Source organism: Colias eurytheme, chromosome 25, assembly GCF_061535395.1.
Source record: "Colias eurytheme isolate Ceu_HAF_F1 chromosome 25, ilColEury1 Martin Lab GWU primary, whole genome shotgun sequence".
Lineage (NCBI taxonomy): Eukaryota > Metazoa > Arthropoda > Insecta > Lepidoptera > Pieridae > Colias > Colias eurytheme.
In genome coordinates, this window is record NC_143004.1 from 2,054,950 (window position 1) to 2,078,900 (window position 23,951).

The window sequence follows — 23,951 nt, forward strand, 5'->3', positions numbered from 1 at the left end:
AGTACAAAATCTAGGATTAGAATAAGCCATCTTGTTATAATAATATTATCTGTGGATTGTGACGATGTTATTGTCCTTGTTTAACCGACTGCTGTCAAAACTTTGGCTAACCAAGTTGCCATCGAATACAGGTATGGATTCATATTTTGTATAACAGGGCCAGGTGTGCGCTTAAATAACAATTTAAGCGTAGTCACAGGGATTTACAAAATCAATTGTAAAATACATTGAGATACATGTACTACATATTAACTCAATGGTACAATATGGCTATCAATCAGTTTCAATTAAGTACAAGATTGGGAATAACAATTAATTGGTAAAAAAATTGGTAACAAAAAGTTTATCCTTACATTAATCACACTAACAATTAACACACTGATAGTAAGTACGAAATTTTACTAAAACCTTTCTCATTTAAAAAATTTCTTCGTAACGAAATCTGATAACATTATTGAGTCTACTTCAATTTTTGTTTTCTTGTATCAGAATGAAACTTTAAAATTTGTGGCAGTTTATTTTTTTAATAATTCGGGGCCCTAAAATATTAATGATTCAATCCGCCTCGGGCTGTCTAAAGTTAACTGTGGTGTTAGTGGAAATTGCCTAACTTTAGACGCTGTTTTAATCAATACGGTAGACATTCATGGGTTTTGTTCATGTCTGTTTAAATAGTTAAGTATTTAATAATAAACAGTGGTTTTAATAATATGGCCTCTTTGGTAAAATAGTTGCGTTATTAATATTGAGAGAACTTAGTTTAAATAACTTGTGAAGATAGAATAACAAAGATATTTTGGCCTATCAGGACACGACAACTTTTTTTATTGTAAAGAAAATTTGAAATTCATCAGCCTCCCACTAAAAGAAAAATACTTATAAATAAGGTATTATCAATTATGTATAAAAAGTAGTTGGTATTTAAACATGGTCTTATAGTTTTTAAATAAATATAACCTTATATTTTTTTGGAAATATTTTAATACTAGAGGTCCGCCCCGGCTTCGCCCGTGGTACATATTTTGCAACAAAAGGTAGCCTATGTCCTTTCTCGGGTATCAAAATATCTCCATACCAAATTTCATGCAAATTGGTTCAGTAGTTTAGGCGTGATTGAGTAACAGACAGACAGACAGAGTTACTTTCGCATTTATAATATTAGTATGGATTAACGTATGTATGTAATTACAACATATTTGTTTACCTTGAAATATAGTCCAATATAAACAGATATAAGATAACATCATGCTATCAACTAATATAGAGAATTGGGATTTATTTATTTGTTCAATATAATCATTTCGAACACTTTACATTCGGTTTTATGAATTGTTCGTATCAATTGATAAGCGAATTAATGAATTTATTGCAAAATGCAATTTTATCTAAGTATCTACTATATTAGCAATAGTAATGAAAAGTATACTAAGTAAGTAAAATAAAGGCTTATAATAAATTACTGATATGGATCGATGATTATAATTTATAAATATAGAAATTAATATATTATGTAGGTATGTAGTTTCACTAACACTAGAATATGTACCTACTAATAACAAGCTACTTAAGGGAACTGTTGCCTGAAATAAATAAGTTATTATTATTTATTATTAATACAAATTGGTGGTAAAAATTAAATTTTTGAAGTGAAACTTCTATAACGGGGTTGGAAAAAAATTTAGTGTAACATTTTTTCGTTACGCGTGACATTTTTCCGTTACGCGCCATCTTTGATTTGACGTTTTTGTATAAAGTTGCATATAGTAAATAATTTTTTGAAAAATAAGGTCATAAAGAAGTTTCACTTCTTACGTGTGTACACTAGTACACGCACACATTTTTTTTTTATTATGGTGGTAAACAAAGCCTTTATAAATTCCTTTAAACTCACAAAATTACTAGAAAAATTTAATATTTTTAGTTTTTACCCAGTGTGATTGACAAGAACTTTTAGCGTGAATGTATTTTAAAACTAGTAAAAAAAAGTCCAACGTAATGTTTTATAGTGTCTGTCAATCATTTTTCTAATAAATTAATGATATTCAGTCTGTATGTTTATGTAACGATTTATTAATTACCTATTGCTTTTCTATTAGAAGAAAAAAATGTTTATTCAACACCACGAAAACGCAGACCAATAAGAGAAAACGAAAGTATAAAACTATAAACAGTTGAAACTAGAATAGAAACACACTTGTAGAGTACTAACGTAATAAAACCGTCTGTTTGAAGAAAAGAAGGAAGATATCGAAATATTATTATAAAGGTTTTATTTCAAAATGAAGCCTGAAGTCGAGGTTTTTAAAATTTTAAGAGAAATTGCACATGGAATACACAGCATACCTAATAGATAAGAATCTACTAACGTACCAAAACATCATCTATGAAAATCATTGGAAATCTATCAATGGAAAATTCAAAATGCGCGGAAAATCCATCTTACCGTCTCCCACGCATAGATGTCGCAAGAGTATTTCTGTTTATTTGAAAATGTCCGTACTCACCTTTGTGTGTTTGTATCATCCAATAAACAAATCAAGATTGTTTTAACTACTTATGCTTCCTCTTGGTTAGTTTTACTAATTTTTGAATCTTCTTGTGTTGTTAGGTTAGCCAAGGTTTTATAATGATTTCCAGGTAACTTATGAAGTATAATTCCTGTTCATCAATAACCTTTAAAAGTCTTCTTCTTCTCTTAATATCTCCATGCTAGATCCACCCGATTAGGAGGGACTCCGCCAATATCCAGTAGGTTATTAGGTAGGTAAATTTCAGTCTTAGAAAGTCTTCCTTCACATTAGAAGGTTGGCAACAGATTCAAATAACTCCTACGAATGCTTGTCGGCGTGAGTTTTTTTGGCTACTCTCGGTTGGCCGGTTCATTACGAAAAGAAAACTCACTCATAGTTAATTCTCAAACAAAAAATTACCGCTAATCAACCAGTTACCAAAATATTACGAACTTTTTAATTTTAATTAATCAATGCTAAGATAAATTACAACTTTAAAGCAATTATATTATTTCTCATACTAACAGTATGAAACACGTGGTATCTTATATGTAGCCTCTCTGTGTACCTAGCCTCTGTTGTAACATGGCAACATTGAATTAAAATGGCCGACTGTTGTGGTTTGTGTCACTGATTTCTCTAATTAAACTTTCAACCTGATAAAGGAATGCTTCGTTAATTATCAGGTTTATATATATCTTGAATTAAGTTTTACGTAAAAATAAATATTGTTTAAACCAAGATGTTCTGGGTTTTTATTCGTCAAGAAATATCGATCAGTGAAACAGATAAATAATGCATCTCTGTGCATCTCCCATTTTATCCGTTATTTCCTATGAATAGTTTTTTTTTATATAATACGTCATTTAACTATTTTTATATCTACTTAATATTTCCTATATTTTCTCAAATAAGTGGACATAATTTTTGTAATAAAATAAAGTTGTAATATGCTACAAAAGTTAAACCATTTCTCATTTCACGAGCACCCCATATTCGCGCGTACCTACATTCCATACGTCATGTTGTAAATCATTTTATACAATTGCGATAATCCATTTTCAGAATTCAATATTAAAATAATCGTGTAAATACAGCGAAAAATTTAATCTCATTAGGTACAGTCACGTCGAAAAATCGTTCATAAATTAAACTATCGTTTTGTACGTGATTGTACTTATCTTACTTCGTTTTCTCGCAGTAATGTATAATTTAATAAATTTAAAAAATTTGCATTTTAATAAATAATGTACATAAGTACTAGATTCTCGCGGCCTTTTTCTAGATTTTTATCACAAACGTTTAAATCTTCTATCTTTTTAGAATTTCTAGGATGTCTACAAAGTCAAATCTACATATATATTATAGTAGTATTTCATTAAAATTGGTTCATAGGATTCAATGGAAAATAAGAATACAGAAAAAAAAGATCAATTTTATTAAACTATTTGTCTATTAGACATAATTTTATATTAAGCGGTTCAATTCCCGGATGTGGCAAGCATGTGCCGCGCAATTTGCGAAAATCTTTGAATGCAGTTTTCTTTTGTTTTTTCAACAATTTGAGCTTTCCCTCCAGGAGGCCTTGGGGCCTTCAAGAAAAGAGCTTATTTGTCCATAAAAGGCCGGCAAAGCACTTGTAACACTAGTAGTGTTACAAGTGTTTATGGGCGGTGGTGACCACTTAACATCAGGTGGCCCACCTGCTCCTTTGCTTGCTCAGACATAAAAAAGGAGGCATTATAAAGTTCATCTCTATATTACTAAACATAAAACACACTAAATCATAATTATAACAAGTCCATATGAAATCCACATTCCACTCAGCCAAGTGATCTTGCAATCTTGTAATCGAATAAAACGGTCGACCGGCCACTATGAGCGTTAATGTGTCGAAATTAAACGCTTTCAGGATTTTACTGTGTGAATTGGGAAGCATATTAACTAAAAATTAAGCCAATTAGAGCTACTCTTGAGCTACTAGATAAGGCTTTTGTGCTTAGTGATGGACGTGTAAAGTGTCTTTGTAAATTTTAATCACGGGAGAGATCAGATATGATATTCTTAGTGATCATAAATCATTGATTAATTTTTAAAATACAAAGTTTTGCCTGGTTCAACCTGAGAACGAATAGAAATAAGCCTGTCAACGATTACCAATATTTTCAATGTAGGTAAGTCTTTAAACGAAAACAAAGTAAGTATTGTAGGTACGATTTGTGATACCTTCAGGTAAATTGCAGTGGATCATAAAATATAATAAACTAGCAGTCCGCCCCGGCTTCGCCCGTGGTACGTAGTATTTACGTTTTCTCTACGTAAGAACCATCCTCGTACTTCAAGGAATATAATAAAAAAAGAATTAACGAAATCGGTTCAGCCGTTCTCAAGTTATGCGCTTACCAACACATTTTGGGATTCATTTTTATATTATAGATAATTTATAAAAAACTGTAGGTAAGTATTTTATTTATTTTACTTAAATAAACCTAAACTACAAAATATATTGAAGCCTGAAGGTATTATTATGTAGGAGAAAGGTACAATTTATTAAATATATTATGTTACGTATGGTCGGTCTATCACAATATTGCCTACCCAAAGTAAAATAACAAGCAAAGTGGACAATTTAATATCCTTCAAGGTACCCTTTCGATAAACAGGTCCCTCAAATCGATCAACTTGTGGCCATATCATTAACATTTAAATTAAATAGGTACTAACTTTGGACCATACGGCAGAGACGTAATTACACAGTTGGAGCCCCTTACTGAATAGTACAATTAATAGTATTTTATATTTTGCACATAGTCTGTCTTTAAGTAAGGAAATTCGTTGATGTTTTTCAGCTATATGATTAAAGAATATAAGTAAATTCCATTGACTAGGTGCACATAATATTATTATCTCATGAATGTTTCTAAAAGGGGTTGGTGGGAGATTATGTACTCGATCGCTTCTTGAATAAGTCTCTTATATGTGAATTGTGAAGTAGGTACTATAATCCATACTAATATTATAAATGCGAAAGTAACTCTGTCTGTCTGTCTGTTACTCAATCACGCCTTAACTACTGAACCAATTTGCATGAAATTTGGTATAGAGATATTTTGATACCCGAGAAAGGACATGGGATAAGTTTTATCCCGGAAATCCTACGGGAACGGGTATTTCTTTGAAAACGCGGGCGAAGCCGCGGGCGGAAAGCTAGTAGCAAATAAGTTAATTATTAGGTATATTATTATAGGTATACATACGTCAAAATAGTGACTGAATTATTGATCTTAAAAATGGTTACAAATAATTCTTAGGCCCTGCAAGCTCCGGGCCCCAGGCTTTTTGGCAGTTTGTCAACTTAGTGTTACGTGACTGACCAAAGGGTCGAACATAAAGGGGATTCTTAACCTAATCGTATTGGGAACCAATTATGCTTTTGCGATACAGAATCGATCAATTGAAACGACGGTCTTGGGTATTGTAATTAAGTTAGGTACGTTAAGAAATTAGATGTTTACGTTTCCTATAAATATTCAGAATCGTACAAATAAACCGTATAAATAAGTTTGTACATTATGTGGTTCTTGAAAATATGAAAATATTTTCATAGACACACAGCAAAATCAAAACAATATTGTGTAAGTAGATTTTTGAAGTGAAACTTCTTTAGCCGCGTTGAAAATGAAAGAAGAAGTTTCACTTCTGACACTTATGCTTGGTACGGTAAACTCTAAGTGTGTGTTTGCAACGTGTACCCATTGCACAAAAAGATAAGATAATACAAGATGTAAGATACCTGCAACTGACCTTTTACGGTGTCACTTAAAATAAAAGTATACCTATATGCGATCGGAATAGCGGGCAAAAGCTAGCACATAAAACTATCATAACTAACATAACTTTATATCCGAGCCATATACCAAATAGGTTCAGCAAAGGTCACTGCGGGCCCCTAAACGCGAGTTATTAAACAAAACCCGATAAATCCCCCTCACCTACACTTACGGGCATCAAATATCGTCCGATCAAAGAACTTGTGAAAGCTTCCGCCCTTTCAGAAGTGATTTACAGGATATTGCTATATGCGGTGTTATTCTGATGCCTGTGAATAATTCCATAGAATGTTAGAAATACTTTGCTCTGGAAATCTTGATACTTTCTATCGTGTGAAAATAACCTAGTGGCTACGTATTTTATATCTTTTAACAGGAGATTGATATTTTAATATAAATAACAGCTGTAAATCAGTGATACAGTATTACAATATAAGGAAATATTATAATACTGCGCTAGTGATATTAGGTACTGTTATAGGTATTGTCTTAGGGTATTGACTCATATTTTTGACGTGACAACGTCTTATAATCCGATAGAGCAGGCTGCACGCACGAAAAAACATGACTCATGCGGCGTTACCTCGCTCTGAGGCGTTCCATGTGAGGCTTGAAGTGCAAGCGAGAGCGCGGAACGAGCGACAAAGAAGCACAATCGGACGTTGTCACGATCTACTATCGTCAGTAAACCGACTTTACAGACAACCAATTTTTTTTATTTACACAGGGTATGGTATCACCAATTTTAAATTATAATATTATAACATAAATCAATTGGTTGTAAGAGTTTTAGTTTAATGAAGGCCACTAAAATAATTTCAAATGTAATATTCCTAACAATCATCAGAATAAGGCGCCATAAATGTATTGTGCATCCATTAATCATCAACTTGATGCCGATCAAGCATGACTTGTTCTTTTACTAGGAACAAGGTTAATCAAGTAAAAATAGCGAAAGAAAATTAATTGGAGTTTTTCATTCGCTTTGCGGTTCAAATTTCATAATTTTATACACGTCAGCGCTTTTATATCAGCTCATAATAATATTTAACCTATTGAAATATTCTAATATAACCTACTGAAGTATTATTTGTATTGATCATGGCTATTATTAATTATAATGAAATATGCATGAAATAAAATTAATATGCGTGCATAGTACTGTTTGATACGGCCTTCATTTGGATGTACTAAGCATAAGGCCGCCTGTCCATCTGCAAGAAAACTTGCGCTAGAAATGTCCAACAGTCTGTCTGACAGCAGCTTGCAAGTCTACTTGCACTTTGCAGGTGGAAACGCGGAATTAGACTTGCAAGCTGCTGTCGGACAGACTGTCGGACATTTCTTGCGGAAGTTTTCTTGCAGGTGGAAATTGGAAACGCGGCCTTAAATTTGAATAATATTATCAGACTATCAGTAGGTACTGTTGTAAAAATCGTACCGTGATGCTAAAAATGCGAAATATGAATGTTGAAATTTTTAATAAATAGTAATTTTAAAATTAGTTATAGCCTAAGCTCAGAGCATTAAACTAAAAAGCATATAATATTCTCATATATTATTTATTAAGGACATATGTATATAAAAAACCACTAAAAAACGGATATCATTGCTACTCCCACAGAACATTAAGTGGCTACTCCACTACAACTTCCATCAAAGTCATTTTCTAATATCTTGATTCAAGTTTATTATTAAAAAAATTAAAAGAGTTCTCAGGTTCGAATAATTTCAACTCATCATTTTTTTATTAACTATTAACGTAATTTAATAGTAAACAATTTTAAACATAATAATATGGTATATTTTTTAAATTCAATTTCAAATAAACGAACTTAGTTTGTACTTTTATAACATAATGACATTATAAACTAACGTGAAATGGAATGGTGAATACATAATACTATATTACTCGGACATATTATCTATGGATTGTTCATGTCAAAATGTGACATTGCGTGAACATAACTATTTCTTCGCTCAAAGCTTTATTTACATGAATTTTCGGCATAAAGTAATAATTCAAATAGAAATAGCGAAACATTCATGATCTATCCAATATAATAAAATACATTCTGATTTCTAAGAATGGCTAGTCTTAATATTTGTCGGATATGCCTTAGAACTGATATGAAAATGTACAACTATGATCAATACCTGTTAAAATCACATTACGAGGAAGTAATGGATTTAAAAGTAAGTATTGTTGTATTTATTACATTCAAAAATAATATTCAATAGTTTTTTTAACTTAAACTGCAACTTTCCACCCAAAATTGAATATAATATACTTAGGTATATTCGATGTATTATTCCGAGACTAAATGGTAGGAACAAACATAATATACAATAGGATAAATACAAAACCACCAACGCAATATAAGATAATGAAACTGTCAAAATTAATACTCATGTTACAAGGCAGCAAATATGCTAAACAAGCTATATTATAAACATGAAAATTTTATGTATGTTTTTCTCTTTCACGGGAAAATCACTGAAGGGACTTTGATAATACTAAGCAGTTATATATCTTACACATAAGCTATAGAAATACTTGCATTTACTCCCTGATTAGTTTATGGGTGATACCACATAACACAGTTAGTTTAATTATAATTAACATTTTAGTTGGATAAAGAGGATGCGCTACCAAGGTGCTTCTGCTATGAATGTGCATCATTACTGCAAAAATTTCACAAATTCAAGGAGAAATGCTTCAACGGGAAAAAGGTTCTCGAGGATATTTTATGTAGAGGCAGTGTAAGTTTACAAACTAACAAAGAATACTAGCGGTCCGCCCCGGCTTCGCCCGTCGTACATATGAAAAATAGATGTTGGCCGATTCTCAGACTTACCCGATATGCACAGAAAATTTCATGAGTATCGGTCCACCCGTTTCGGAGGAGTATGCAGACTAACATTGTGACACGAGAATTTTATATATAAGATATATAAATCTATTAATAGCCACATTTTGGAAAAGCCCTCCACGAGCGCTAAAAAACTATCTACACATTTTTACACACTCTTTATGAGCTTCACCTGTATATTTGTATGTAACCAATTCTTTTAGACTCAATTTGACCCATGTTAAACAGACAGATTTAATTCAAACTTTGTACATTTATCAAGGATTGACAATACAATAATTTCATGACTTTGTTTGCATGTTTTTTAGTTTTTTCAATCTGTAATAATTATTACTTGTAATACTATGGTAAAAAGTGGACACAAATTTTATGTCACTACTAGCTGCGCTCCGCGGTTTCACCCCCGTGGCTCCGTTCTTGTCGATCTGAGCGTTATGATAAATAGCCTATAGCTTTCCTCAATAAATAGGCTATCCAACACCGAAATAATTTTTCATTTCAGACCAATAGTTCTTGAGATTAGCGCATACAAACAAACAAATAAATTCTGCAGCTTTATAGTATTTGTCTAGATTAAATAAATGAAATTTGAATTTGAATTTGAAATTTGAATTTGAATTAAAATTTAAAATTTCTTTGTATATTTATACAGTTTATTTCTCATTTCAGATAACTTATGAAGCAGTAGACGTATTGGACAGAGCACATTTTAAATTATCAGATTTGGGATATAGTCATGATAGATGGGGAACCATAAATAACATAGAGGACATAAAAATTATAGTCCCTAAACGTGAAGTTACTACAGACACTCAAGATTTAGACATCGATAATATTATACCAGTTAACAAAGTTGAAATCTTCACAGATTATGAAAATTTCACAGACAATGATGATGTATATCTCACAGATGAAGAATCGGATTATTTTGAGAAAATTAAAACAGATAATAAAAATTTTGCAGATAATAAAAAATCCACAGATTGTAAAAATATCACACATATTGAAATTGAGCAAATGAAAACAGATACCAAAAATATCAAAGGCTGTAAGAATACCACAGATAATAAATTGAATATTTCTCAGCGAATGGAAACAGATGATATAGATTCAGATATAGAAGATAATAAAGAGAGAGTAAAAATTAAACTTGTGAGAAAGAAAAAAAAGAAAATGGTAAACAAAAAGTGTGGCGCTACAAAGATTAGTTTCATATATGAAAGTGATAATTGGAGGATTATTACTTTGACAGAAGAGGAAGCTATGAAGGTAACAATATATTTTCCTTTCTTCTGTGTTTTGTTATTATTTTTAAGCTATTGCATAGCTTCTATCGCGGGCCTTGAGCGCGGGGACCGAATCCAGAAATTCCGTAACGAAAAAACCTCACGCTCCCCACTCCGACGGGCGCGGAGGTGTGGCTTGAAGGCATAGCATGCAATAGCTTTACCGCGGCAGTCCTCGAGTGCCACACATCTTTTTTGTCAGTTGATATATTATGTGTTATACTACTCACCTACATGCAGCAGAGTCAATATTCTAAGTGTCCCTTTAATTGGCTCCTTAATTGTGATGTGTATAATATTATATTCATTTAATTTTTTTTATTTAAGAATCACAAAAGGGTGGTTACATGTGTACTAAGGCTAAATACATTTTTTGAAGTGAAACTTCTTTATGGGGGTTAGAAAAATATTTAGTGTAACATTTTTTCGTTACGCGTGACATTTTTCCGTTACGCGCCATCTTTTTCTTAACCCTACCACGCGTGATTCGACGTATTTCTGTAAAGTTGCATATAGTAATTTTTTTTTGAAAAAATAAGGTCATAATGAAGTTTCACTTCTTACGTGTGTACACTAGTACACGCACACATTTTTATAAATATGTATATAAGTTGGCGTATGCATAACATGTTATATGTTGAAGTGATATGAAATAATTTGTTTCCACAGTTTACACTTTATTTATTTATCTAAATTCTATTACAGGAATTTAAATTGCGCGGTGAAGATCGAAAATATATAAATGCGCCATACAAATGCACTGATTGCTTGAAAGGCTTCCCGAGAAAGGACAATTATATACGACACGTGGAGTATGTACATAGAGAGGTATGTGTTTTCATCGACTTCAAAACAGGAGGTTTTCAGTTTTGTGATTTTCACAATTCCATCCTCACAAATTTTCGCATTTATAATATTAGTAGGATTTGGTAATTTGCTACATGTTACAATGCTACACAAGAAATAAATATTCTCAATTCGACCGTTTGTTTTTTCTAGTATATTTGAAATCAAAATAAATAAATTTTATCCAGTTCTGACCAGGTTTTTCTTAATAATTATTCTAGTAACAAAACTGATATTTCTATATAATTTATAGACAAAAGGCAAGCTGGTGTGCAATTTTTGCAAAGCGCGATTCAGAATCCCTTGCTACATGCGTTATCACCTGAAAGATCACTACACCAAGTATGAATGCGCCAGATGTCCTGTTGTTTGTATGACTGAGTGAGTATACACATGATAATATCACAGAATACATAATCACACCCCGGACACTCCATACAAAATTATCGTTTTGACAGTCACACTGTAGAGACTGCAAATGTGTGTGTTAACGCTTTATGGTTGGCACATTTTTGACTAGCGTAAAAAAAAATTCACGTTTTTCTGATGAAATACATCCGTAAACAGCACAATATCTAACCATTTTCTACGAAAAACGATAATTACAAATCCAAAATAATAAAATTACTTTAAGTCAATTTGATTAATGTTGTCAATCTTCGTTGCATATCGTCCTTACGGAAAAATGCCGGCCATTTATAGCGTGATCGTGCGGGGTGAGGTTAGTGTTTAATTTTGGCGGGAGGCGGAGAGTGTCCGTTCTGTAGAATTTAGCTACTATTATGTATTCTGTGGCTTATAGACTAGAGTAGATAATTTTTGAAACAAAAAAAAATCGCAGTCGGATGAAACCCATTAGAAAAGGAGGGGAATATGATGAAAATTAAAGGAAAAATAAATTACGGTCAATCCGAGTTCGGGAAAAGGGAGGGGGGAGCTTTTAAGAGAAAAAAATGGTTTCTCTTGATTTCCGACAAAACTACAAGTCCTACGGAAAAAAGTTCAATGGCAAAGTTGTAGGTAATAAAAAAATCTACAACTTTTGTATTGACAATTTTTTCACATAACCTCAAAATTTAGGTGAAAAATTCAAAAAACCAAGTTTTTGGTTTTTTATTTTTAACTACTTCAAAATTTATTTTTTTTCTATGACATTTGGTAGAAACTTGCTTTATTATGTCCCAAATACACTGTAATTTATTTGATTGAAAATATTTATTTTTTCGCCTTATTTTGAATTAATACTAAAAAAACAACCTAATTTTCAATCGAAAAGTCACCCGTCAAAATATCAGCTTTTTTCAAAAACTTGGGGAGCCTTTTATTCATTGAAATCTCTACTTTCATATGGTGTAAAAAAAAATAAACATTACCATAGTAAATGTTCTCAGAAAATGCATACAAACAGTGTGAAAATGAGCTTTTACTAAATCAGGCACACTTCTCAAACTACCTGAAATGTTTTTATCGACATCATTTTGCTTTAGAATATGCTGTAAAATATTATACTTAGAACAGATAATTTTTTTCTTTTGAAATATTACCGAAAAGCCGATACAAGAGAAGATATAGAGTTCGAGAAGTGTGCCTGATTTAGTAAAAGCTAATTATGAATTAAAATGATATTTCGTTGTAAAATAATAAATTGATTTCATTTAATCTATTTTATTTTTAGGCAATCAGCACTGCACCATGAAGACTCTCACAGCGGACAAGTTAAGAAATGCAAACATTGTAATGTGGAATTTAGGTAATTTATATGATAATATTATTATTTGTTTAAAATAAAATAGCCTATAGTATAAATAACTATAGGATTGAAGTGTTCCTCTGAAATTTTATACATTTGTTCTTATTCAAGTTCTACTTTATGCTTTATTTATCCATACTAATATTATAAATGCGAAAGTAACTCTGTATGTCTGGCTGTTACTCAATCACGCCTTAAATACTGAACCAATTTGCATGAAATTTGGTATAAAGATATTTTGATACCCGTGAAAGGACACAGGCTACTTATTACCCCGGGTCATAGGATAGGTTTTATTCCGGAAATCCCACGGGATCGGGAACTATTCTGGTTTTTATTTGACTGCGCGGGCGATGCCGCGGGTGGAAAGCTAGTACTTTATATATTTTATGATATAATTTATAACCTGTTGTTTTTTTTTTAAACTTACTTAAAAACCAACCAGGGTCCAACCGGAGCGAATAACTATGTAACCCTCGAAGGCAAATAATTTAATAAGAAAAAAATAGCGTATGTGCCGAGTACACGTGTCAGAAGTGAAACTTCTTTGGCAAGATTCAAAGATACCCTATGTATGCTTAAATCTTTAAAACTACGCAACGGATTTTGATGCGGTTTTTTTTAATAGATAGAGTGATTCAAGAGGAAGTTTTTAGTGTATAATTTATTAGGTTAAAGGCAAAGCGGGCGAAGCCGTGGGCGGAATTCTAGTAATAAATTAATGTTAGTATTTACTATTATTATTTATTTATAATTTTATCATTATCACGCGACAAGGCACCTTGCTTAAACCTGTCTCTTTGAATGGACAAGTGTACGCACAAATTGTCTCTTCGCAATCACATTCATAAGACCCGCACCTTGTCAAAGATATAAGCTTTCGTCTTTTTACTTATTAAGCCTGATTCATTTCGCGCCATCTATTGGAATTTTTTTTTTCAATTTTTTTTTTAATTTTGGAGACAAATAAATGCGCATCCTAATGGATCTCTTTCGATTTTTCTCCGTTAAAAAGCAGCTAATGTCACTCTTTAGCCTCTTAATTATATCCAGACACTTAAATTATACGAAAAATCGCAGTGTTGCGACATCAAAGAGGGACAAAAATTGTCGCATTTATATTATTACTACGCATTTATATATATACTAGCTTTCCACGCGTGGCATCGCCCGCGCAGTAGAAAGAAAAACCCGCATAGTTCCTGTTCCCGTGGGATTTCCGGGATATAACCGTATGTCCTTTCTCAGGTATCAAAATATCTCTACACCAAATTTCATGCAAATTGGTTCAGTAGTTAAGGCGTGATTGAGTAGCAGACAGACAGAGTTACTTTCGCATTTATAATACCAGCTTACCGCCCGTGGCTTCGCCCGCTTTCCCTAAAACGATTTGAGATTTAAACTATCCTATCTCTCAAGTTGGATCGAACTGCACATGGTGTGCGAATTTTATTATAATCGGTTAAGTGGTTTAGGAGTCCATTGAGGACAAACATTGCGACACGAGATTTATATATATATATATATATTAAGATTGAATATGGACATTAATAATAGTAACATCTTGCAGACACTCATCCACATTCTACACGCATTTACGAACGCACAGAAGTGACCACGTGTGCACGTCGTGCGGCGAGTCGTTCGTCAGCGAGATCGGCCTGAAGCAGCACCGCAGTGCCAAGCATCGGAGCAACACTGTAAGTATATACAGACACACGAACACACGAACACACACAAACACGCAAATCTTTTTATGTTACACACTCTACAAAAAAAATTGGTTGTCTGTAAAGTCGGTTTACTGACGATAGTTAAACGTGACAACGATTGTGCTTCTTTGTCGCTCGTTCCGTGCTCTCGCTTGCACTTCAAGCCTTACATGGAACGCCTCAGAGCGAGGTAACGCCGCATGAGTCATGTTTTTTCGTGCCGGCTTTATCGAATTATAAGACGTTGTCACGTCAAAAAATCTGGTCAAGCCATTGCTTGACCAGATTATCGTATCGTATCGTACGTTTACACCCAGTTATCCCATTGGATAACTGGGTGTAAACGTACGAAACATACATACATATACGCTTTGGAATTTCTATAAAATATAACGTTTAAAACAAGCACCTTTCTATAAGACTTAATAAATTTCAGAGCTCCATAATTATGGTAACCCCAATATTTTTTAGAACAATTTATTCCAATTTATTACAAAAAATGGGTAAAAATATTGCCGTGATACGAGACAATTAATAAATAAAAAGACATACAGATAATATTGCAATATACTAAATTATCTAAAAGTATATTTAATGAAGCTATAAATAACCAAACAAAAATTAAAAACTACCTAACATTAGAAACTCAAAACACCACACATTTACATTTTGCAGGACAATTTTGATGACGAGGATGAAAACACGTTTTGTATTCGTTGCGACAAAAACTTCGACACTAGGAAGGCGTATGAGGAACATTTCATACATTCTGTGCTACATGCCGATGAAGGAATGTGAGTAAAGCTTAAGTATGTTTGTTTGAACGCGCTAATCTCAGGAACTATTGGTCCGATTTGAAAAAAATTTTTCGGTGTTAGATAGCCCATAATTATCGAGGAAGGCTGTAGGCTATATATCACCACGCTACGACCAACCCGAGCGGAGCAGTAGTATATAGTAGTCAGGGATTACATATCCAATGTTGAAAGATTTTTTTTTAAAGTGTACAGTAGTTCCTGAGATTAGCGCGATTAAACAAAAAGACAAAGTATTTTGATAGTATAGACATTCTTTTTTTACTTATGTGTATATAATAATTATTGTGACTTGTGATATATACCGCATACTTGGCCAGCGTGGTTATTATAGCTTAAGGCCTATTCAAACTAGAGCGGTATCCCGATGGGCACGCGATTAAATCTCTTATTTATTTATTTATATACATTATACACTTTATTGTGCTGGCATACAAATAAATCCTTAAAATTAAAACTTTACTACTAAACTAGTCCAGCACAGAAGGAGGCCTTATCACTTAAGAGTGACCTCTTCCAGGCAACCTTCTGTGTGGGGTAATATTATGAAGGAGGAGGTGGGCAGGAAGTACAAAATAAATTATACATAGCTATATATGATTTATAATAAATATGTACATACATAACTCTTACGGAGTATATTATAGAGACTCGAATCGCGTACCGATCCAAGTACGTTAGCGAACAGCCAATGGGTACGCGATTAAAGCCTCTATAATATACTACGTAAGAGATTTAATCGCGTGCCTATTAGGCCATCCACACGTCTGCCGAACAACGTGACAAACAACGAACACATAGGGACGGCGCTATACAGTGAAGCGAGAAGGAAATAAGTACATCTCTTTTCTTCGTATAGTGCTGTCCCTATCTGTTCGTTGTTTGTGGATGGCCTATATCGGGACACCGCTACCCACGGCGGTAGCGAATACCACTCTAGTTTGAATTGGCCTTTACAGTGTCAAAGCTTTTTGATGGAATTTATAAATAGTGAAATTTTGTTTTAGCGACGATTCCCAGCCGAAAAATGTAATCAGAAAGCAAATACTGGAAAAGGTAAGGCAATTCCATTTATTTTTATATGGATAGCATATTATGGACAAAATTCATGCACTTTGTGAATATAATAAACCAGTAATTTTAATAAAAATAAATAAACTAAATCGGTTCAGCCGTTCTCGAGTTTTGCGCTTACCAACACATTTAGGGATTCATTTTTATCATACATAATATGTATAATTGTTTTGTGTAAGTATATATATATACATATAATGTCTTTATTTTAAAATAAATTTTAATTGATTCCAGGTTAAAGGTGCAATTAGTAATAGGTAAGTGGTTATCATGATAAGAATTAAAAAAAAATTGTTGAACGTGACAACGTCCGATTGTGCTTCTTTGTCGCTCGTTCCGCGCTCTCGCTTGCACTTCAAGCCTTACATGGAACGCCTCAGAGCGAGGTAACGCCGCATGAGTCATGTTTTTTCGTGCGTGCAGCCGGCTCTATCGAATTATAAGACGTTGTCACGTCAAAAATACAAAGATATTTTATTATTATTATTATTTTATTAACATAGTAGCAATTTCAGTGACACAGGTGCTGTTCGAAAACCAATTCGAAAACCGAACACAGGTGAAGCGAATCGAAAGTGGATGGGAATCGGGCGGAAGAGGATACCAAGGAAACCAACGACTTGTCACCAGGTGAAGAAATATAGTTTTTAATCTATACATATTGTTAGACGTAACTTTTAATTTAATATTTTTGTAGATGAATAGTAATCTACACTAATAATATTATAAAGAGCAAAACTTTGTTTGTTTGTTTGATTGTAATGAATAGGCTCATAAACTACTGGACCGATTTTAAAAATTCTTTCACCATTCGAAAGCTACATTATCCACGAGTAATATAGGATAGGTTTTATCCCGGAAATTCCACGGGAACGGGAACTATGCGAGTTTTTCTTTGAAACCGCGGGCGGAGCCGCCGGCGGAAAGCTAGTTGTCAATATAGTTGTCACTATTTCCTGTCCGAACATGCTTAGCTGTCGAATACTATAAAATGCCGCCTTCCTTTGAATCGTGGCGCAATCGTGCCTAGAGGCACAGACGATGTTTATACGACGTTTGACCCAACTACCCTCACTTTGTTAATAGTCGTTGACTAGCTGTGATTTGTTATCAACTGTCTACATCAATTAGGCAGTAGAATCGCAGTACATTCTTAATACATAAAATATATGGGAAAGAAGCTAGAAAGTAGAATAGTGTCTTTTTCGATTTTTCGTGAAAAATCGTTATTTTGTGAAAATATCGATTTTTTGTGAAAAGTTGCTTTTTTGTAGGTTCAATGGTCAGTAAATATATGGAAAAGTAGCTAGAAGGTAGTATAGTGTCTTTTTCGATTTTTCGTGAAAAATCGGTATTTTGTGAAAATATAGATTTTTTGTGAAAAATCGCTTTTTTGTAGGTTCAATAGTCAGTAAATATATTGGAAAGTAGCGAGGGTAGAAAAGTGTCTTTCGATTTTTCGTGAAAAATCGGTATTTTGTGAAAATATCGATTTTTTGTGAAAAGTTGCTTTTTTGTAGGTTCAATGATCAGTAAATATAACGACAAACTAATATTTAACCTAGATCCCGTGTAATTTCTAAAAATATTATAATAAAATCGTAGGAAAGTCAAAGTAAGTTTGAAGTTTGAAGCCATATAGTCCTAGATCCCACCGCAGGATTATTGCGTCCATAGTTTCAAACTCAAACTCAAACATTTATTTATTCAATTAGACTTCTTCTAGAAGCACTTTTGAAACGTCATTAGGTACATATTTTTAACATTTACCACAGATTCGGAAAGCAGTCTACGGAGAAGAACCGGCAAGAAACTCCATAGTTGCTCTTTTGAATCATGTCAGTTTGACAATTTAATTTTATAAATTACATATGTAACATCATATATTATAGTAATATGCCAAAGAACTGTCCTGTAGTTTTTACGCGACAACCCTCCATGGGTTTTTATCGTCCATATATTCCTTAATACAGGTAAATTAGCTTGGAGAAATTTTTGCGTTTGTAGTAGTGTATGGTCAGCAAATAAAATAAAACAACATTTTATTTTTAGTTTTTATTTTATACAGGGTTACTTGTAAAACACCAGCAACCTCGCAGGACAAGATAGCTAACATCATAAGTAACAACATTTGTTCTACGACTTTTGGCATAACGCAATAAATTATTTTTAAATGATTTTTTAAACTTTTATTGTACTCTCCTTACATTTGTAAGTCTATGTTCTATTAATTATCGGATGGACGACGCGACGCCCCCTTCCCCCTCTCGTTCGCTTTTTGTTTACGTAATTTTTGGGAGGCGTAGAGTTTATAATATTCAGACGGAAAATTAAATGAATATTTATTTTTGTATGAAAATAAAATCTAACGAATTATCAAAAGTCGTAGAACAAATGTTGTTACTTATGATGTTAGCTATCTTGTCCTGCGAGGTTGCCGGTGTTTTACAAGTAACCCTGTATATATAAGGGATTTTAAATTAAACTATATGTGTTTCTCCTCTGAAAAAGATGAGACTTTATTTTAATATTTGCACATTTAACATACATATAACTTTTACATTAACAATGTTACTAAAATGAAAAATTTACTAACCTGAAAAAGAAACGACATTTAAAGTTTAATTCTTTAGTTTGAGAAGTCAAAGGCTTGCCTCGACCATGTTTTAACACTGGAGCCATATTGAATTAACAATATAAAGTTACAACACTTACACACAAATTAAACACTAGTTATGGCCCTGCCTTCATACAAAACTGCTGAATACGCCGTTCGCACGGGAATAGAATGTGGATGCGATTTCCCTTAGTTAGCATCCAAGCTTACGTCTTTATAATTATTAAACTGTATAAATTCATTCTTTAACTCCGGTCTGCATCGTGCAGACATGGGTGTAAAAGTCTCATTTTAGCTATTAAATGTAGTTTTTAAGTACATCTGAGTTTTCATTTGGGGCCTCCGGCTGCGGGACATGTAATTCACTTCAACAAATATTATAACAATAATAACAAATAATAACAACAATCAACAAATACAAAATTTATCAATTAAACTACGTACATAATAATTATAATTTTTGAATGAAATGTGCTTTATGTTCTAACGTTACCAAACGACTGCACGTGGCACCTGCGGACAGCGTAAACTGGTTTATTCTGGTTTTGTGCGTGTTTCCACTTTCCACTATCAAGTGACGATTTATTTATTTGTTTTGTTTCGTAATTATTATGGTCAAATATTAATTATGAAACAAATTATTATGGACACGATATTTTATTGTTTCACGGTAGTCGCCTTGTCGTTTGCTCAAGGACGTAAAATTGAATGATATATTTTTTTTTATAAAGTCAAAACCATTTTCTTTCAAATAAAAACTTGTTTTTATTGAAAACAAAAGTGTTGCTAGGAATAAGTATAAAATTAAATAGTAATGTTAGGATATCGAAACATTTTTGTATAGGCCAGAACGATATAGTGGAAACGCGCTCTAAGATCTGAGTAATATACACACCACTACATATGCAAAAATTTCTCCAAGCTAATTTACCTGTACTGTTTTTTTGATGAAACCAAAATTTTACGTATATTTATAGTGAGGAGAATATATATCGACTAGGTTGCTAGTCAAAATATTTATCGAGGAAAGCTATAGGCTATAAGACCAACAGGAGCGGGGCACTGCGGGTAAAACCGCGGGGCACAGCTAGTGCTTTATAAATGTGTTTCTAACTAATTATTATTATTTTTTCGCAGTGCGGCAAATTTTTCAAAACGCAAAATGAGTGTATGAAGCATCATTACAAAGAACACCCGCGTACTTCTTTCTTCCCGCCGAGTGAAAGACACATTTGTGAGATTTGTGGCGCTTCTTTGGCGGTAAGTCTTTTGACGTGACAACGTCTTATAATTCGATAGAGCCGGCTGCACGTACGAAAAAACATGACTCATGCGGCGTTACCTCGCTCTGAGGCGTTCCATGTAAGGCTTGAAGTGCAAGCGAGAGCGCGGAACGAGCGACAAAGAAGCACAATCGGCCTTAAGACGTTGTCACGTTCAACTATCGTCAGTAAATCGACTTTACAGACAACCAATTTTTTTGTAATTTTTTTTCTCAAATTTAAATTATTTTTATTTGCTAGAATGTTAATTGTTAGTTTAATTAGTTTCTAATATAATAAGTTGTAATACCAACAATATTATGTGGCCAGTTGAATTTATTATTTGACCCGCATTTGTTCCCGTTCCCGTGGAATGTACGGCATAAAAACTATCCCACATGTTAATCCAAGTTACCCTCTATATGGAGGAAGGATTTGAAGCTTTTTTTGGAATAAAAGACGATCTTTTTTTAGCTTTTTAGGAAAAAAGACGATTATTTTTTTTTATTTCTAGACATATTTTTGGAAAAATATGATATTTTTTAATTATATTTTTTATCGATTTCACAGCCGGGAAGTATAAAGGCCCATCACAACAGCCACACGAAGCAAATATTGCACACTTGTAACATTTGCGGCCGGCAGTTCGCCGCTAGCGTTTCTTATAAACGACACCTTTTGGTATGATTATTTATTTATTTAAACTTATAGAAATTAACGACATAATATAAACATTTATTTATTCAATTAGACTTCTGCCTTCTGACTGACCGGTTGGCTTGGTTGGTAGTGGCCCTGCCTTCGAAGCCAGAGGTCGTGGGTTCGATTCCCACCCAGGGCAAATATTTGTGTGATGAACATAGATGTTTGCTCTGTGTCTGGGTGTTAATTATTATCTATATAAGTATTTATTTAAAATTATATATGCATGTTTATCAGCCATTTGGTTTCCATAACACAAGCGAAAGCTTAGTATGGGATCAGATCGTGCCGTGTGTGAAAATTGTCCTGAAATATTTATTTATTTATTTACTTAATAACTACAACTATTTAGTAATAACCACTAACTAGTGATTGCTTCCTTGGTACAGTGGTTGACGCGTGAGCGTAACACCAAGGGGTTCTGGGTTCGAGTCCCGGTGGAGACGAAGGAAAAAAATATGTCTCGGTCTGGCAGGACACAGAAGGCTGATCACCTACTTGTCCCTAAAGAAAATCGATCAATGAAACAGATGTATGCATAATGCATCTGCCCCTTACCCCACTAGGGGACACGGGACATCACTTAATTACTAAGTCCTAAGAACTAACTAAAACTAGATTGAACTACTAAATAAATACTACTAACTAAGATATAATATAGTCTATCTACTTACTACAGATCACTTATAAATTATTTTATTACGTTTTTTATAGTTGTAATGTTTTTACACAAAAACTACTGGATCAATTTCCAACATTCTTTCACTACTAGAGAACTTACAGACTTATAGAATTTTTAACGAATAACGCAGGTTTTTTTTATATTTTCAGTTTTATAATGAACAATATGTTCTTTTTGATGATTTTTTTTATGTTTTTTTAGACGCACACAGGAGAAAAGCCATTCCCATGCACGCAATGTGGGAAACGGTTCACGCAAAGCAACAGTTTGAAGCTCCATCATAATACTGTTCATCTCAAACAACCGCATCCGAAAAGGTACAGCCGTTTTTCATATGTATAAAATTTTAAATAGTTACTTACATTCAGTTTTATTTTTGCAAAAAAAAAAGTTCAATTTTGTTTATTTACTAATAAATAATGTATCTTTTTGTTTTGTTGGATTTTTTTAATAAAAAAATACTCTTTCAGAAATAGGAGAAAGAAAAAGGAAGAGTTGGAAATTACATTCGAAGATACTCCAGAAAAAATTAAGAAGCCGGGAATAGAAGTACTGAATTCATTATGGTAAAATTGGCTAGAGTACAAATCTATAGGAATATAATAAAGCTGAAGTGTTTGTTTGTTTGAACGCGCTTATCTCAGGAACAAGGGAAAAATTATTTCAGTGTTAGATAGCACATTTATGGAGGAAGGCTATAGGCTATATATCATCACGCTAAGACCAACAGGAGCGGAGCAATGCGGGTGAAACCGCGGGATACAGCTAGCGTGATGATACTAAATATAAATTTGAAATAAGACTATATAGTTTCATAATTAATAAGAACATGAATTAGAAAGTTTTAGCTTTTAGGTAATTCTGGAATAAAGCGCGTCACACACGGTGAAGATACTATATTTTATCTTAAGATACTGTAATATAGAATATGACAGTATCTTAAGATAAAATATTATAGTATCTTCACCGTGTGTGACGCGCTTAAGAATTTGTAAATATTTTTTAAGAGTAAGGAATTTTATGTTTAAAATAGAAATAAGGAAAGCGCCATCTAGACTTAAGAAGGAAAGTACGGATTTTTTGTAGAAAAATGAACAATGCAAAAAAAATTTCACGTATTTTTATGTGATTATCTATAATTTTAAACTAATATTTTATTATTTGTATGCATCTAGTTATAGTATATATTATTTTTTATTTAGTTAATATTAATATGTCTTATTAAATTGTAAAACATTACAAAGTGTTCATTTAACAGTTTTATATGATGTTTATCATGTTCTTTCAACTAGAAGGCTGGACTGATTTTCGTGAAATTTACAAGTAACAATAGATCATAATTTGAATAAATGGTGGTTTGTGTTGAAAAATAATAGTTTTTGAACTATAAAGTGTAACAATTAGTATTTATTCTTGTAGAATTATGCGTGGCATGTGATTTTTATATTGTAGTAAGTAAATACATTCTCAAATAAAGTTGTTTTATTTCTTACCCAAACGATAAATTATTTCCTTAAACATTATATACATAAATGATGAACGGAGAATTTCATTCAAAAACAAAATCGTTTATAAAGCAAGTAGGTACTAAATTTCCGCCCGCGTTTTCAAAGAAAATTCCGCATAGTTCCCGTTCCTGTGGGATTTACGGAATAAAAAGTAGCCTGTCTTATTTTGGGTCTACAGTTGCCTACATATCTAAATTTCATTGAGTAACAAACAAAGAGTAACAATCATACACACCTACACATATACATACATCCATCCTCACAAAAACGCTTTCTCCGTCATGTGTGTTAAGCACCCATCTTGATAACTACGCAACGGATTTTGATGCGTGTTTTTTTTAAATATAATACATATAGTGATTCAAGAAGTCTTAGTTTTATAATTTATTAGGCAGAATAATTATTTAAGACAGAGCGAGAAAGGATTATAACAGTCTACCTTCGCCATCGAAGCCTTGGCCCTTGTTAATGTTCACAACCGTGA

The 23,951-nt window shown here is 32.8% G+C and overlaps 1 protein-coding gene across 1 annotated transcript; it reads left to right on the forward strand.

The window, feature by feature from the left end:
* Positions 1–8,303: 8,303 nt before the first annotated feature.
* Positions 8,304–23,405, forward strand: LOC149897461 (uncharacterized). Its single transcript, XM_090116329.1, has 15 exons — positions 8,304–8,536; positions 8,972–9,103; positions 9,883–10,482; positions 11,205–11,327; positions 11,599–11,726; positions 13,021–13,095; positions 14,666–14,795; positions 15,483–15,601; positions 16,630–16,678; positions 16,931–16,953; positions 17,212–17,326; positions 20,451–20,573; positions 21,146–21,256; positions 22,161–22,276; positions 22,430–23,405. Exons 1-15 carry the CDS (start codon positions 8,429–8,431, stop codon positions 22,527–22,529), a joined length of 2,052 nt encoding a protein of 683 aa, XP_089972455.1. The 5' UTR covers positions 8,304–8,428; the 3' UTR covers positions 22,530–23,405.
* The last annotated feature ends 546 nt before the right edge of the window (positions 23,406–23,951 follow it).

Bases quoted from the DNA above. Each gene is read 5' to 3' on its own strand.
- LOC149897461 (XM_090116329.1), top strand. From the start codon at position 8,429: ATGGCTAGTCTTAATATTTGTCGGATATGCCTTAGAACTGATATGAAA. The intron at 15,602-16,629 runs GTGAGTAAAGCT...ATTTTGTTTTAG, and splicing joins CTACATGCCGATGAAGGAAT to CGACGATTCCCAGCCGAAAA. The intron at 20,574-21,145 runs GTAAGTCTTTTG...TCGATTTCACAG, and splicing joins TTTGTGGCGCTTCTTTGGCG to CCGGGAAGTATAAAGGCCCA.